The sequence below is a fragment of the Cordyceps javanica genome, chromosome 3, assembly GCF_051103115.1.
Source record: "Cordyceps javanica chromosome 3, complete sequence".
In the NCBI taxonomy this organism is placed as follows: domain Eukaryota; kingdom Fungi; phylum Ascomycota; class Sordariomycetes; order Hypocreales; family Cordycipitaceae; genus Cordyceps; species Cordyceps javanica.
The window spans coordinates 4,168,490-4,182,801 of NC_139297.1; the positions used below are offsets into that span (position 1 = coordinate 4,168,490).

A 14,312-nucleotide genomic window follows, 5' to 3' on the forward strand; every position below is an offset into this window, starting at 1 on the left:
CACAAGGCTGATGAGATACTTTGATGTACTGAGTAGTGTGAAAATCATGGAGTGTCAACAAGCCTAGCCCCCGTGGCTGTGTCCGATGCGACATCGTTCTGCTCCACCAGGGGTGCGGACTCGGAGTCCGGACTGGCCCTGACAGCCCTGTGCCGACGTAGATTGGATGGTTAGTGAGTGGAGCCTGGAAGTCAAACAAAAAGATGTCTAAACAAAAGTCTAGATTTGGCCTGACTCGGTCGGCATTGGTTCCTCGTGACAATACATGGGGGAAAAATAGTAATTGTTTTTATTGTTTTTCTTCTTCTCGAGAACGAGAGAACCATGGAGCATATCTTGGATATCTTTGACATCTTTGATATAGAGGGAATATGACGCCTCCGTCCCCCCCATGTCGTTTCCCGTCTTGGCCTCACAGTCTTTGAGCCGGCCGGGTTGGAGAATGCTTACCGGACACTACGGTAGCGGGGCCCTGTCAGATCCTTTTGGAGCTGAATCGCTGCACAGCCTCACGCAATCACAATTTAACCTCGTCTAAAAAGCTTCAGCCTCCTATTCACAGGGAGCCTTTTTTCACTAGCACCGGGTGCCGACCCCTTTGGACGTCGCACAGACGCGTGGCCCAAGACTGTAGACCCGACATGGACGGCTTCCTATTCGGCTACGACCCGACAGCCCAACATGGCCGGATCGTGGCTGGGCAGGACTTGTCTTGTGCCATGCACGCGGATTGGTGGAGATACGGACGTTTCTTTGTCTGTTGCTGCGAATTTTTAAGGTTATCATCTCCACCCACTGCGACCGGTGGCAGGCAGGTACAAACCCAATGCAGCCCGGTGCTGGTGGCCCTTTTGTTTTGCGGCGCAAGAGCCTCAGAATTTTTGATTCCATGCACTAGTGCTGAGAGGATGAGAAACACCCCACTACTCCGTAGTCGAGTCGTCATTGAATCGCCTGTTATTTGGTGTTGGGCTTGGAGATGAACCAAGGCATCAGGATCCGAAGCCATACAGTGTGATGCAATACAGCGACGAGTGACGATAACCGCGTCTTCACCTTGCGCGTACGAGCATGCATCGTTATTGTTTATTCACTGGTTTCGGCGTTCAGCTGCCAAGCTACTAAAATTAGCGGCCAGAGTCAAAAAGGTTCTTGTACTCCGTACGTGCGGGCGCATTTGCATTCCACTATCCGATCTAATTTGGCCCTCCGCCACCACGCCGGAGTCGGTCTCGGTGCTAAGTACCGGCCGTTCCAAATCCACGTCACAGCCTCGTTGTTCAAAGGTACAAAAAGGAGAGACTCCCAATGAAAGAGAATCGAAAACCTTATTTTCAACTTAAATCAGCTTCTCAAGATACCCCAAAAACGAACAGAGCGAGAGAGAAAAAAATCAAACAAAAAAAAAAGAAAACGCGGACCAAAGAACCATGTCGTCTTACTTTAAGCAACGCCCAGAGGGCATCTTTGGCGCCAACTCGCCCTGCAACCTCGACAAATGCCCTGTCGAATGGTCCATGTTTGGCTATCGACCGTCTCTCGTGGCCAATGTGTTATTCCTGGCACTGTTCGCCGTTATTGGACTGGTGCACGCCTACTTTGGCATTCGCTGGCGCAGCTGGGGCTTCATGACGGGTATGCTTCTGGGCTGTACCGGTGAGATCCTGGGCTACGTTGGTCGTATCATGCTGTGGAATAATCCATTCTCCTACTACGGATTCATGATTCAAATCAGTAAGGACCCTTTTCTTCATTCTAGATCTATTCTACATGATTTTTGTTGCCACCGACTAACACGCTACTCATAGTCTGCCTCACGACTGCGCCCGTCTTCTTCACCGCATCCATCTACGTCACTCTCTCCAAAACAATCATATACTATGCGCCCGATCTCTCAAGATTCCGGCCGCAGCTGTTCTACTGGGTCTTCATCCCCTTTGACGTGGTGTGCCTCATCCTGCAGGCCATCGGTGGCGCCCTGTCCACGGCCCTGAAAGACAACAAGCGCCTTGGCGTCGACATCTCCATGGCCGGTCTGATCCTGCAGGTCATCGTCATCGCCATGTTCATGGGCGCCTTCTCTGACTACATGCTGCGGCTGGTGCGCTCCGGCCGCAGCCGCGCCGAGCTCAAGGCCTGGCGGAGCATTGCTTTCTTCTCCGGCCTGGTGGCCGCCTGTATCTTCATCCTGGCCCGCTGCGCATACCGTGTTGTGGAGCTCAAGGACGGCTACTCGAGCAAGCTGTTCCGCGAGGAGACTCCCTTCATCGTGCTGGAAGGCGTCATCCTGGTTTTTGCCGGCATCTCGCTCATGTTTGGCAACCCCGGCCTGGTGTTCGACAAGCCAGCCGCCAAGGATGGTGCTGCGGTTCGCGATAAGCACGCCCGTCTGGACAGCGAGGAGAATGGCATCCCAATGGAATCTTATGAGTCTGGAGCAGGATTTGCCAGCACTGCCAACCGGGGTTAAGAAGTATTGAGAGCCGAAGCATTTTCATTTGTTTTGCGTGTATCTTCTTCGTCCTAGAGTTATTCATCGTTTGTATATTTTTTGTTAAAGCGCAACCATGTCACTACTATGTTAGTTAGTCTTACACTACACAAGTTTATTAGAGTTCGAGCACAGAAGGCATCTTTTTGTTGGAAAAACAAGTTTCCATGACACCAGAGTGAATGGTGTCTAGTGCGTCACTGCAATGCAAGCGCTGTCTGGTAGCAAGGCTCGTGTTGATTATGGAATGCCGTCTTTGAAATTCTAGCTGCAGTCCATGTAAGTAGGTCCCGACAGTCAAAGTGATCACCAGAGTCGCCCTGGTGCAGTTCGTAGTCAACACACCTACTGATCCCTCGCCGTATATGTGGCCTACTTACTGCGCGTCGGCTTGCGCCGGCATCAACGCCTCCGGGTACGTATTCCCGTACCTGCCAGACTTGGGCATGGCGGCCCCACACCAGGAGGGGACCTTGCACCGGCCGACCTGCAGATGCCGGTGTCTTTGATTTTCCGTGACACATCTACGAGATGTGAATTTTCTCCTTGACAAGTTCTCCTCTTCGTCTGCCGCCCACCTCCACGTTCAAGGCCTCTTGGTTGTGAGCGTCTCTTTGCCCTACTGACCTGCATGAACTGCCTGCGCATCGCTCCTCTCGCTTCCATACGTTTGCCGTTGTCAACGCTCCGCCGCCACCACCCCAGTCCGGCACCCCAGATCACCATCGCCTTCTCCACCTCGGCCTTCATCATGGCTCCTCCCAAGGCTGCCCTCGACTTTGTCGACTTTGTCAACAACTCGCCAACCCGTGCGTAGCCCTTTCCTGCGCAGGTGACTCTCGCTTGCTGCAATGCCCTACCCCGCGTCCACGTGCTCCGCCTGCTGACCTCGCCGGTGCCCCGCAGCTTACCACGCCGTCGCTGCTGCCGTCAAGATCCTCGAGGAGGCCGGCTTCCAGCAGATCCATGAACGCGATTCTTGGACCTCGTCGGTCCGCCCGGGCGGAAAATACTATGTCACCCGCAATGGCTCCTCGATTGCCGCCTTTGCCGTCGGCCACAAGTGGCGCGCGGGCAACCCCGTCTCCGTTGTCGGCGCCCACACCGACTCGTGCTGCTTGCGTCTCAAGCCCGTCTCCAAGAAGTCGCAGGTTGGCTACGATCAGATTGCTGTTGAAAAGTACGGTGGCGGTATTTGGACCTCGTGGTTCGACCGCGACCTGAGCCTGGCTGGCCGCCTCCTCGTCCGTCAGGGCGGCTCCATCGTGCCCAAGCTCGTCAAGATTGACAAGCCTCTGGTCCGCATCCCGACGCTCGCCATTCACCTGCACCGCCAGTCCGGCTTCGATCCTAACCTCGAGACCGAAATGCTGCCCATTACCGCCCTCGCCGAGCAGCAGCTGAATAAGCCCCCTGCCAACGGCGGCCGCCGCGCCGACGATGACAGCGAGGAGGATTTCCAGCCCCTCGCCGACATGGTCGATCGCCACCATCCCGCGGTACTCGATATCATTGCCAATGAGGCCGGTGTGACTGTCGACGCCATTGTCGACTTTGAGATGATGCTCTACGACACGCAGGACGCTTGCATCGGCGGTCTCAACGACGAGTTCATCTTTGCCCCCCGCCTGGACAACCTAGAGATGACGTACTGCTCGATTGAGGGTCTCGTCGCCTCTGTGCAGTCCAAGGACGCTCTCAACGACGACAACACGATCCGCATGACTGTCTGTTTCGACCACGAAGAGATTGGGTCCAAGTCAGCCCAGGGTGCGCACTCCAACATGCTACCCGCGGTCCTGCGCCGAATTTCTGTGCTCCCCGGCAGCAACAGCCGCGACGCCAACTCGGACAAGAGCTACGAGCACATCTCAAGTGATGCAGGGGAGGAGTCTACGGCCTTTGAGCAGACGCTGGCGCGGTCGTTTCTCGTGTCGGCTGACATGGCACACGCCGTGCACCCCAACTATATTGGCAAGTACGAGGCGGCGCACCAGCCGGCCATGAACAAGGGCACCGTCATCAAGGTGAATGCCAGCCAAAAGTACGCCACCAACTCGCCGGGCATCGTGCTCTTGCAAGAGTGCGCCCGCAACGCCGGCGTGCCCCTGCAGATGTTCGTCGTCCGCAACGACTCGCTCTGCGGCAGCACCATCGGCCCTGGCCTGGCCGCCCTTCTTGGCATGCGCACCATTGACGTTGGCAACGCCCAGCTCAGCATGCACAGCATCCGCGAGACGGGTGGCACTGCCGATGTACCTATTGCTATCAAGTTGTTTGAGAAGTTCTTTTCCTCATATGGTACTATGGAGCCCAAGATCTTGATTGATTAGGATCATGTTGTGGGTTTCTCTGTGTGTGTGTATGCTCGTGTGGGGAGGGGGATGTTTTGGCCTGGCCATGATGGGACGGAGTTGATGGTATGAAAAGTCAGGTATTTGAACGGTGCGTCAAAGTCTAGGAAGCCATGGGCAGCAGGTGTTGGTGACTTGTGTTTTTTTAATCCCAGTCTATAATGGGCTGATGAGACAATCATCTTGTTTGAAGAACTTTTCAATCGTGCAAGCTGCAGATTTTCTCTGATTTCTAATAAGACTCTTCTTCATTTACCCATACCTCCACACTGAAACGAAAAAGCAGCAAAACGCCACAATTTACCCTGCGCCGCCAAGAGAGTACAAGTTTGAATATAATTACAAAGATAAAGAAGGAGGGGAAGAGTATCATAAGCCCATGTATGAGAAACACTGTCCAGCCCATCACTTTCTATTCCTTCTTTTGTCTTCTGTGAGTATTGAGTGTGAGTGTGAGTGTGCGTGTGTGTGTGTGTGTGTGTGTGTGTGTGTAGAACCCAGTGTGCCTGTTTAAACCCCATAAACGCCAAGTGTGAGAAGTTTCCATTTGCGTTTCCCCAGTTCCAAGTATGATGGCGGAGAGTCGCGAACATGATGGGTACTCTCCAATCCAAAGACAGAAATAAAAAAGCCCAAGACAAGAAAAAGCCAGACAAAACGAGCATTCCCGTTTCATCCCACACTGTTCCCGAGAAAGCAGAAAAAAAAACACGAAATACGCCGTAAAAGAAATCAAACCGCGTCCCGGCCCATGTGCTTTATGCATGTGTGTTGTGACGATAAATCACCTCGGCGCCATGGTCGCCAGAGCAGCAGCAGCGGTCGAAGAAGGCAGCAGCGACGGTGGCGGCGTCGCTTCAATCACCTCTACTTCTTCCTCTCCTTCCTCTCCTTCTTCTGCTTGTTCCTCTCCTTGTTCCTCTCCCTCGTCTTGTTCCTCTTGTGTTGCACCGCCTTGCGAGCTTTCTGGCGTATTCTCGACCGTTGCGGCGCTGAGGGAAGCGGCGGCTGGCAGCGGACGCGGTTGGAGGTCGGCGAGGGGCACTTCCACCTGCCCCGTGCGGAGCTTGTAGCTTGCGAGTCCGAGGCGCAGCCGGATAATCTCCATCTTCTGTAGAACACGGCGTCAGCTTCTCTATTCCTTGTGGTGGGGTTGGGAAAGAAAAAAAGGAAAATAGACTAACCTCGCGTGCTTGCTCCCGTGTCAGGGCCCTCGCGCGCACAGGTGGCGTCGTGGGGACAGCAGCGAAGAAGGGACCGACGAGGTCGGGCTCCGTGGCCGTCGTCACCCAGGTCGCGTCCTCTGCACCCGAAGCGTCAAATACGGAGCTGGCATCCGGGCTGTGCGTCCTACTACGCGCTGTTGTGGCCGTGGAGCTCTGCGTTGGCGCGGGTGCCGGCGTGTCGGCGTGCCCAAGCTTGCTCCTCTTGTTCGCCTGCTCCGGCTGCTGCTGCTGCTGCTGCTGCGTCTGCTGTTGGTGCTGATGCTGCTCCTCGTCTTCGTGCATGTCGTCTCGGTTTCCCGTGGCGTCTCGGTCCTGCAGCACCATCCCCGCGCGCTTCATCCCCACGGACGGGCCGCCGATGCTGCCGCGGGCCGCCGGCGAGACGACGGGAGGCGCCAGCACGGGGGCCGAGGACAGGATGCCCGAGGACCGCCGGCTGGCGGGCAGAGTCTTGGTGAGGACAGTGTCTGCCTCGGCGTGTTTGCCCGGGGCCGTGGGCGTCGTCGCATTCATCGCGTTCGCGTCGAGGGTGGCCAGCGCGGCGCGTCTCTTGGTCGGCGAGATGGCGCTCATGGCAAGGTAGGGAGGAGAGGAAGGGTAGGGGCAAGACAGAGTGGGCGGTAGGCGTGAGGTGATGTTGACGGGCACAGTCCAGTCAGAGAAGCGGCTGTGCAGGTTGAGAGGCAGTCAAAGAAGAGGAGGGAAAAAATGATGCAATTCAATAAAGACAGACGATGGCAGTGGTGGCTGGCTTCCCCTGCGACGGTCAACCGCGCGTACGCGAGAACTTGGGCTCTGTTGAAGAAAAAGGAAGAAGAAGAAAAAATAAGACACCTTTGTAGAAGCAGAGTGCTCTTCGCGTATTCGATATATCGGGCAGGAGGCAGGACACGACAAGTTCAATTGTCGTGTTGGACGTGACGTGATGTATCTATGTATGCATCAAGTCGTGTGGTGCGGGCTGGGATCAAAGTTGGAGTAAGAGGGAAGCTCACCCCACACTTTATTATTGACGTGTGTGTGGTCCTCTGGTCCTCCTGGGTGGGAGACGCCATTACCAGCGCGCCTACGGGTACGAAAATGCAATAGCGTGTTTTCTGTCTGTCCAACAATCAAAGGCCGATACCGTGCCGGAAAAGAAAAGCCCACCCGGCTAGGCATGTCCTTTGAACCTCTCTTCTCGCTCTCTTACCTGCTTGCCTGGCTACCTTACCTAGTAGCTACCTATCTCGTGCCTGCCAAACACGCCTTACCTTGGTAGGTGGGCATGACATTAGGTAGGTAGGTAGATACCTTAGTAGGTAGGTGGTAGATACCTAGGTAGTAGGCAGGTACTGAATTGGATCACTACAGGCACTGAAACAACTTGCCCCGAAAAATATGTATATTGCATCACTCGCCCATCGACCAAGTAAATGGAATCCCCAAAAAAAAACAAATACTAAATTTCCTTCAGTACAAAACAAAAGCCCGCTGTGGGGCTTCCCGTCGCGTTCGTGTCTCTTCACGTCCCTAATCATTCACTAGCACAGATTACTGATACAGGTCGTCACGTCCCTTCCTTCACCAGGGCCCGCGGTCAAGGCCCGCCCGCCCTGGATCCAGCTTAGCGCCCGTCTGCTAGGCTCAACGGCCCTCGCCCTCCAAACCCGAAAAGGTTCATCATCCCGCTCGTCGTTCATCCGCCCTCGCTCCATCTGCTACCCGGCACGGCACGGGCACATCTACGTCTTCTTCGTACGCCCACAATTGGTTGTAATGCTCCAATACATGACAACTGTAAAACAGCTACCACTGTCCAAGGATCAAATTTCTGTCGGGTAATTTGTATGACTTGGCTCCATCAGCTCAGGAAGTCAGTCCCGCCCAAGTTACCGTCAGGTAACCCGTGACAAGAATCAACACATTACCGCATCACAAAACTTCACACATATCGAGGAACAAACACCACAAAATGTAGAAACAACGCTGTTGACAATACGTCTCATCTGACCTATTTAATGACACCATCTCCGTCGCTACCCCTGTCAGACGCCTATTTTGTAACTCTATCCCAACCATTGCCCATCTCGCTCGACCTTGCATAGCATCGTAAATAACAAGAAAAAGAGGAAATAAAGGTAAAAGAAACCGGGTATATATCCTGAAAACCCCAACTTGTGGACTTGACAAGAAACATAAAATTCAAAAGCAAATCAAACCAGTCCAAAATACAATAGTTCGCTTGTCGCTGCCTCCCATGTTCCCTCTTTTTGTATTAACCATCCAGCCTTGTCATACCGCGATGGCTTGGATCCTGAACCAACGAAAAAAAAAAGTCAAAAAAGAAGGAGAAAAAAAAGAACACAAGCGAGGAAGAATGAACAACCAAAACAACAAAAAAACCAACTCCATTTCCAACATGGACAAGCCGTTTCCAGCAATTCGCACAGCATACACACCTTCTGCGCTGCTTCTACGAATCCGTATTAAATGAATACCGACTCGTGTCAAACTGAAACGGCTTGTTAAAGTCAACAGTCATTTCATCCCAATCCGGAGGCGGGCCCGCCAGAGGGTCCAGAAGCAGAGACGGGTCCAGCGTTGTCCCCGCGGCCGCCAGAGTCGCATTGTTCATGTCGTAGAGCAGATCCGTGTCCAAGTTCTGCCATTTCATGTCAATCTCTAGCGCCACGCCGTCGGAAATGTCGCTATTGGGCTCGCTCGCTCCGCTGTCCTTGCTCGACTCGGGCGTGTCATTGGGTGTCAGCGAGCGGTAGAGCCGAAACTCATTCATCACCGTTGGCAGGCCATTCTCGAACCCCAGGTTACTTAGTAGTGCCTGCGTGTCCATTGTTGACGTCGCCCACGGCCCTGGCGTCGTCGCTTCCGCTGCCGTCGTTTTCGGCGTTCCGTTATCGCCGCCTCCGCTTGCAGACTGGACTCTGCTCAGTGCACTGGCCGATCTCTTCATGGTCCCGTCCTGTCCCGCCTTGGAACCGGAGGGCGCCGTTGTTTGTGCTGCCGCGTCCCCAAGCGGCTTCTTCGCAGTGCCATCTGGCTCCAGACCCAGAGCTAGTGCTAGATTCTCCTGCACGAACTTGACCGGGTCTTCCCTCGGCTTAACGTGCTCCTCCTCAACATGCTGCTTCAAGGCCTGCTCCGTTGGGAAACCAGCAAAGGGCAGATCGCAATCCGTCTCGCGGCACAGGAACACGGGTTTGGCGGCAGGCTCTGGTGCCCGCTTCATCTCGGGGGATGCCGTCTTACTGACCCGCGGCGATGGTGTGTTGGCGGCCTGGCCTGGCTGCTGCCCCACCTTTTGTTTCTTCCGTGGCGGTATCTGGAGGTTCATATCCTTGGCCTTGCTCATGTAGCTTGGATTGCCGTGTGGTGAGGATGCGTTGGTCGGGAATCCGGGTGCCTGAGCCACCGTCGGTGCGGGAGGAGGCTGATTCGCCGACTTGCTCTTCTGCCGGTTGAGCGCCTGTGAATTCTTTTCGAGGTTCCGCGCGTTGAGCGGCGCAACCGCTGCGCCCGATGACGACGCGTCGTTGCTGCCCTGGGGTGTCGGCTGAGCCGTTTGGGCAGGCTGGGGCTGGTGATTCTGTCCTCGCACGAAACCGCCCCTGCTGGCGGCGTGAAGGTCCCGGGCCATGCTTTCCAGCATGGCTCTTGCTTGCTCTAGGTCCGACGATCGCAAGCTGAATGTGTCACGCAGGATAGTCATGGCATCACCATCCACAAACTGTCTCAGGAGACGCTGACGGAATTTGAAGAACATGCTCGCGCGCCCTTCGTCTCCAGTAATAGCAAACCATCGGCTGAGGCCGCGTCCAACTTTGCCCATGTCGATAACGATCTTATTCAGCCTTGCACCAGTCTCTTCGAGCTCTTGAGGACTCATGGGAATGTCGGCCATAGGTTCCTGCAGAAGTTGGCGTGCCGCTTCTTGACCAATGGCTTTGAGTCGGTTGATTGACTCGGTCCCGGGTTGCATGCTAGCGGTTTGCTGTCTGAGAAACGCCTCGTACTTGGCCTTTTGCTCTGGCGTCATGCTGGCAATTTGCTGCGCTGACAGCTGCGGTGGGCCCCTCTTGGCACTAGTGACGTTGTTGTTCGGTCTTGCACCAACAGAGTTCACTGTAGCAGTGGTGGTGGCGGCGGCGGCAGCACCGTTGCCACCATCAGCAGTGTTGTCACCACCGGCGGGGTCATCAGTGCTTGGCCGCTTGAGGTTCTTTGCGGGCTGCTGAAGTGTCGGTTGCGGTTTCGTAGCTGCTGTTTGCACCGGAGCGGTAGCCCCAGCCATTGTGCTGGGCTGCTGATGAGGCGGCTGAGGCTGTTGACGGTTGGCCTCCTGCTGTTGTGGGGTCTGGTTCCGTTGCTGGCCCGTTGGTGTAGCGGTCGCTCCAGCCATGGGGTTCTGGGGCCCAAGACCTTGGCTAGCCGCATTCTGCGCTCGCAGACGATTCGCTGAATTCTGCCACTGATTGCGCTTGATACCCATGACGATCATGCGGACCTGTTCGTCAGGCGCGCTTGCCAACTGAGGTCGACTGGCGCGGAGCTGTGCCATTTCATGCGGCGTAACCTGCATGAGGTGGGCGGGGAAGTTTAGCATATTGGGAGGCAGGTTGGACATGTTCATACTGGCGGCCATCATCGGGCCCTGCTGCTGTTGACTCTGCTGCTGCTGGGGTTGCTGCTGCTGCTGCTGCTGCTGCTGCTGAGCCATCTGAGGAGGCTGTTGACCTTGCTGAAGAGATTGAGGCTGACCCTGTTGCTGTTGGCCCTGCTGCTGTTGGCCTTGCTGCTGCAGCTGCAGCTGCTGCTGCTGCTGCAGGCGTTGCTGTTGCTGTTGGGCTAACGGACCACGGCTCGTCCACCAATGCTGGAATTGGGATTTTTGCAAATGGGTAAGGGCGCCCTTGGCTTGTGGTGAAATGTTGTTTGCCGAATTAACCCACATCTTGAGGTCGCGCCACTTCTTGACTTCGGGTGGCAAGTTGACAAGTATTGTTTGGCGGACTTGTGCCGGAACGTCCATGTTGTCCATTATGCTTTGCATCTGAGGGTTCGCACCATTCATGGTAGGTTGTCCCTGGGGAGCACCGCCATTGGGACCAGCAGCGTTGGGCTGCGGCTGCATGACACCCTGGAGAGCTGCGCCGGCGAGGTTCTGGTTCAATTGGTTTTGCTGCTGCAACTGCGCCGTACCCATCTGGCTAGCACGCTGTCGTTGTTGCATAGCCCACCTGCGTACCATTTCCACTATTTTTTCATCTGCAAGTTGACTGAGATGATGTTGCTGTTCTGGAGTCATGGTAGCAGCCATGGCCAGCACCATGGCCTGCAGGTTCGGGTTTCTTTGAAACCTTTGATTGAGCGGCAGGTTGGCAAAGGCCATGTTGGCATGCTGGCCGCCAGGAGTTCCCATAGGATTCACACCATTGGGTCCGCGACTGGCAGCAGGGTTCATGGCAGGACTTTGGTTTTGGTCCATGCCGCCGCCTTGCTGGCTGTGCATCTGCTTCATCTGAGCAGCCTGTGCTTGCTGTGACGCCTGGTTCAACTTCATCTGTTGCGGTTGCTGCTGGCCTGGCTGCTGACCTTGACGCGGTGTTTGGTTCTGGCCCTGACTGACCATGGACGGGTTACCCGGCTGAGGCGTGGCGTTGCGTGCGGCGCCACTGGCAGGAACGACCATCTGACCCGCCTGCTGAGCAAGAAGTCCGTTCATTTGCTGGTCCTTGATGCTTTCCATGCTGGGACCAAACTGAGAAAAGTCATGACCAGTAGGCTGGCCATTGGGCGTCATGTTGTTGGCGCGCTGTTGGCTATTCTGTTGCTGCATCATGGCGGCTTGCTGAGGCGTCATGTTGGCAGCGGCCTGGTGGGCTCTGCTGGCGGCGGCCTGCTTTGAGAGGGCCTGGAACGCTTGGCTTTGAAAGACGAGCATCGAAGGGTCGCGGCCGTGGGCAATGAACTCGGCGTTCTGCTGCGGAGTCATCTTGCTGCGAACCTGAGTGCGGAACTGGTTCCTGACACTCTCGGATGCCTGGGCGAACAGTCTGCCGGCAAGCTGGTTAACCCTTTCACGATCCGCGGGAGGAAGGCGCGCGAGCTCGTTTGAGATGCCTGGGGGGCGTTGGCCTGGGGCACCAGGCATGCCAAGCTGCTGGGCTGGACCGGCCATACCGCGGCCTGCTTGAGTGGCCATGCCCATGCTGGCAGCCATCTGCTGCTGCTGCTGCTGTTGCTGCTGCAACTGGAGCATCTGTTGCTGGTTGGGCATCTGCTGGCCCTGCATGCCTTGGTTCATGCCCGGGAAGCCCTGCTGGGGGCCAAAGCCGCGATTCACCTGTTGTTGCATGCTGAGTGTAGCTTGGGCCTGTGCGCTGGCATTCAGGTTGTTCTGGAGGTTACTGCTGTTTTCTTGGCGCTTCTTAAAGAAATCGATGACCTTATTCTTTATTACGGTGTAGTATTGTTCCTGGGACGCAACTTCAGTATGGATAGTGGCCAAGGGGGGAGGTTAGTTGGAGAGTTGACTTACTTTAGATGTGCAGTTTGAGAAGGCGTTGATTTCGAAGGTGATGGACATTTCCAAGGCGCGTCCTGGGTCGAGGAGCGAACCGAGTGTAACATTGGAAAAACTGAAAGCAGAGTTAATTTCGGGGGTGGAGGGGCTGGAGGTTCCATAATGCGAGGCGACGTACAGTTCCAGGGTCCTGCCCACGCGGTCGTTCATAGGGACGGTAGCGTGCCAGTCTGCTGGAGGAACAGGCGTGCTGGTGAGGCGGGCGAGGATGGTTTGGCCGTATTGGTTGGCGTTGACGCGAGCGTGCTGCTGCATCTGCATCTGCTGTTGCTGGGATATCATATGGCCAGCGCCAGCCATGTGCTGCATATTGGCGGCCATTGCCGCGGTGAATGCTGAGGAGAAACTCAGCACACGAAAGGAGCGGCGGACTTGACTTGAATCTGGAGCGGGTTATATGCGGATCGATTTGCCAAGACACCGGTCGGGGTCGCGTTCTGGGCACGGCAGGCGAGAGCGAGAGGTCAGAAGTCGTGAGAGTTGCAGGCGATGACAGAAGGTTGGTGGATGAGCTGTATGGCGAAAAAAAAAACGCGAGATGCTTTTTTGGGGGGGAGGGGAGGGCGCCGAGTTGACCTGGCTTGCTGAATTTCAACAGTTGCTAGTTTTGAGTTTGGATACCTCCAATCTAGGTGCCACAGTTTGATGGTGTAGTCGATACTAAGAACAGGCGTGAGGTAGCATGTAGATTCGAGCGTCGAGGCGTCCCGCGCGCGTCTGAGAGCGACGAAGTGATGATGAGGCGCGATGGCCGAGACTCTTTGGGAGAAGCGAGGCGAGTTTCCCGGGGCGACAACGTGGATGCGTGCACGAGCGTGCAGTACCGTGGGCGACAGAAGCAAGCTGGTCGAGGCGTAAGGGTCTAGGCAGACCAGCAAGGTACCAGGTACGAGAGAACAGGGACGAGGCGCGGGAATTGAGAGCGCACGGCGCGAGGCGATGGCAGCGAGGACGGAAGCTGTCAAAGAAATTATTTCATCAATGGGATCGTCGCCGTCACAGAAGGCCGTAAAATATTTGGTATTGCGGATTGTCTGGGCAGTTGAACAGCGTCGTGGTTGAACCTCAAAGTGGCGGGCTGGGGGCCGATGGTGGACAGAAAGGCGTAGCCTGAAGGAATCGTAAACGTGGTGAAGAGAAGTCGGCGTGTCGAAGGTAGGAAAGTAAACAAGACTGAGCGAGAGAGCTAACAAGAACTAGAAGAGGAAGAGAGAAAGAAGAAGAAGGAGGGAGGAGGAGAAAACCCACAGGCGCTGCGAGGCGATTGGAACGGGGGAGGGGTGAGGTGGTGATGTGAAGAAAGGAAGAGAGAGAGGGTGGTTTGCTGAGCGCAGGACAGAGGAGAAGAGAGGAAGAGGTCGGCCGGCTGGTAGCTAGGTACCTACCTAGGTATAGGTATACAGGCACCTGGTATAGGTAGGGTACAGGCAGGTAGGTACCTAGGCACCTAGGTATGACAAGGTATTTAAGTAGTAGGGTGGTGAGGAGAGCGAGCAGCAGGTTGGTAAGTAGAAACCAACCAAAAGAGGGCAGGCCAGAGAATTAGTGACTATTAGATCTGCACTTTGATGGGTAGGCGGCTCAAGCCAGAATGGTTGTAGGAAGAGGGAAGAGAGGCTGACTGGGAGAGGAGATGGAGAGGAAGTACGGATAGAGAG

General features: G+C 55.5%; 4 protein-coding genes across 4 annotated transcripts; 2 read left to right on the forward strand and 2 right to left on the reverse strand.

Moving 5' to 3' along the window:
• Positions 1-1,430: 1,430 nt before the first annotated feature.
• Positions 1,431-2,470, forward strand: V2A60_005451 (RTA1 like protein-domain-containing protein; the record flags this gene model as incomplete). Its single annotated transcript, XM_083256763.1, has 2 exons — positions 1,431-1,734; positions 1,809-2,470. The coding sequence occupies 2 exons, from the start codon at positions 1,431-1,433 to the stop codon at positions 2,468-2,470; spliced, it is 966 nt and encodes a 321-aa protein (XP_083112889.1).
• Positions 2,471-3,242: 772 nt separating this feature from the next.
• V2A60_005452 (aspartyl aminopeptidase) lies at positions 3,243-4,824 on the forward strand (the record flags this gene model as incomplete). The annotated part of the gene is made up of 2 exons (XM_083256764.1): positions 3,243-3,300; positions 3,398-4,824. 2 exons carry the CDS (start codon positions 3,243-3,245, stop codon positions 4,822-4,824), a joined length of 1,485 nt encoding a protein of 494 aa, XP_083112890.1.
• Positions 4,825-5,629: 805 nt separating this feature from the next.
• V2A60_005453 (Whi5 domain-containing protein) lies at positions 5,630-6,644 on the reverse strand (the record flags this gene model as incomplete). The annotated part of the gene is made up of 2 exons (XM_083256765.1): positions 5,630-5,956; positions 6,030-6,644. The coding sequence occupies 2 exons, from the start codon at positions 6,642-6,644 to the stop codon at positions 5,630-5,632; spliced, it is 942 nt and encodes a 313-aa protein (XP_083112891.1).
• A 1,882-nt stretch (positions 6,645-8,526) lies between these two features.
• On the reverse strand, positions 8,527-12,975 carry V2A60_005454 (uncharacterized protein; the record flags this gene model as incomplete). The annotated part of the gene is made up of 2 exons (XM_083256766.1): positions 8,527-12,546; positions 12,610-12,975. 2 exons carry the CDS (start codon positions 12,973-12,975, stop codon positions 8,527-8,529), a joined length of 4,386 nt encoding a protein of 1,461 aa, XP_083112892.1.
• Positions 12,976-14,312: the final 1,337 nt, after the last annotated feature.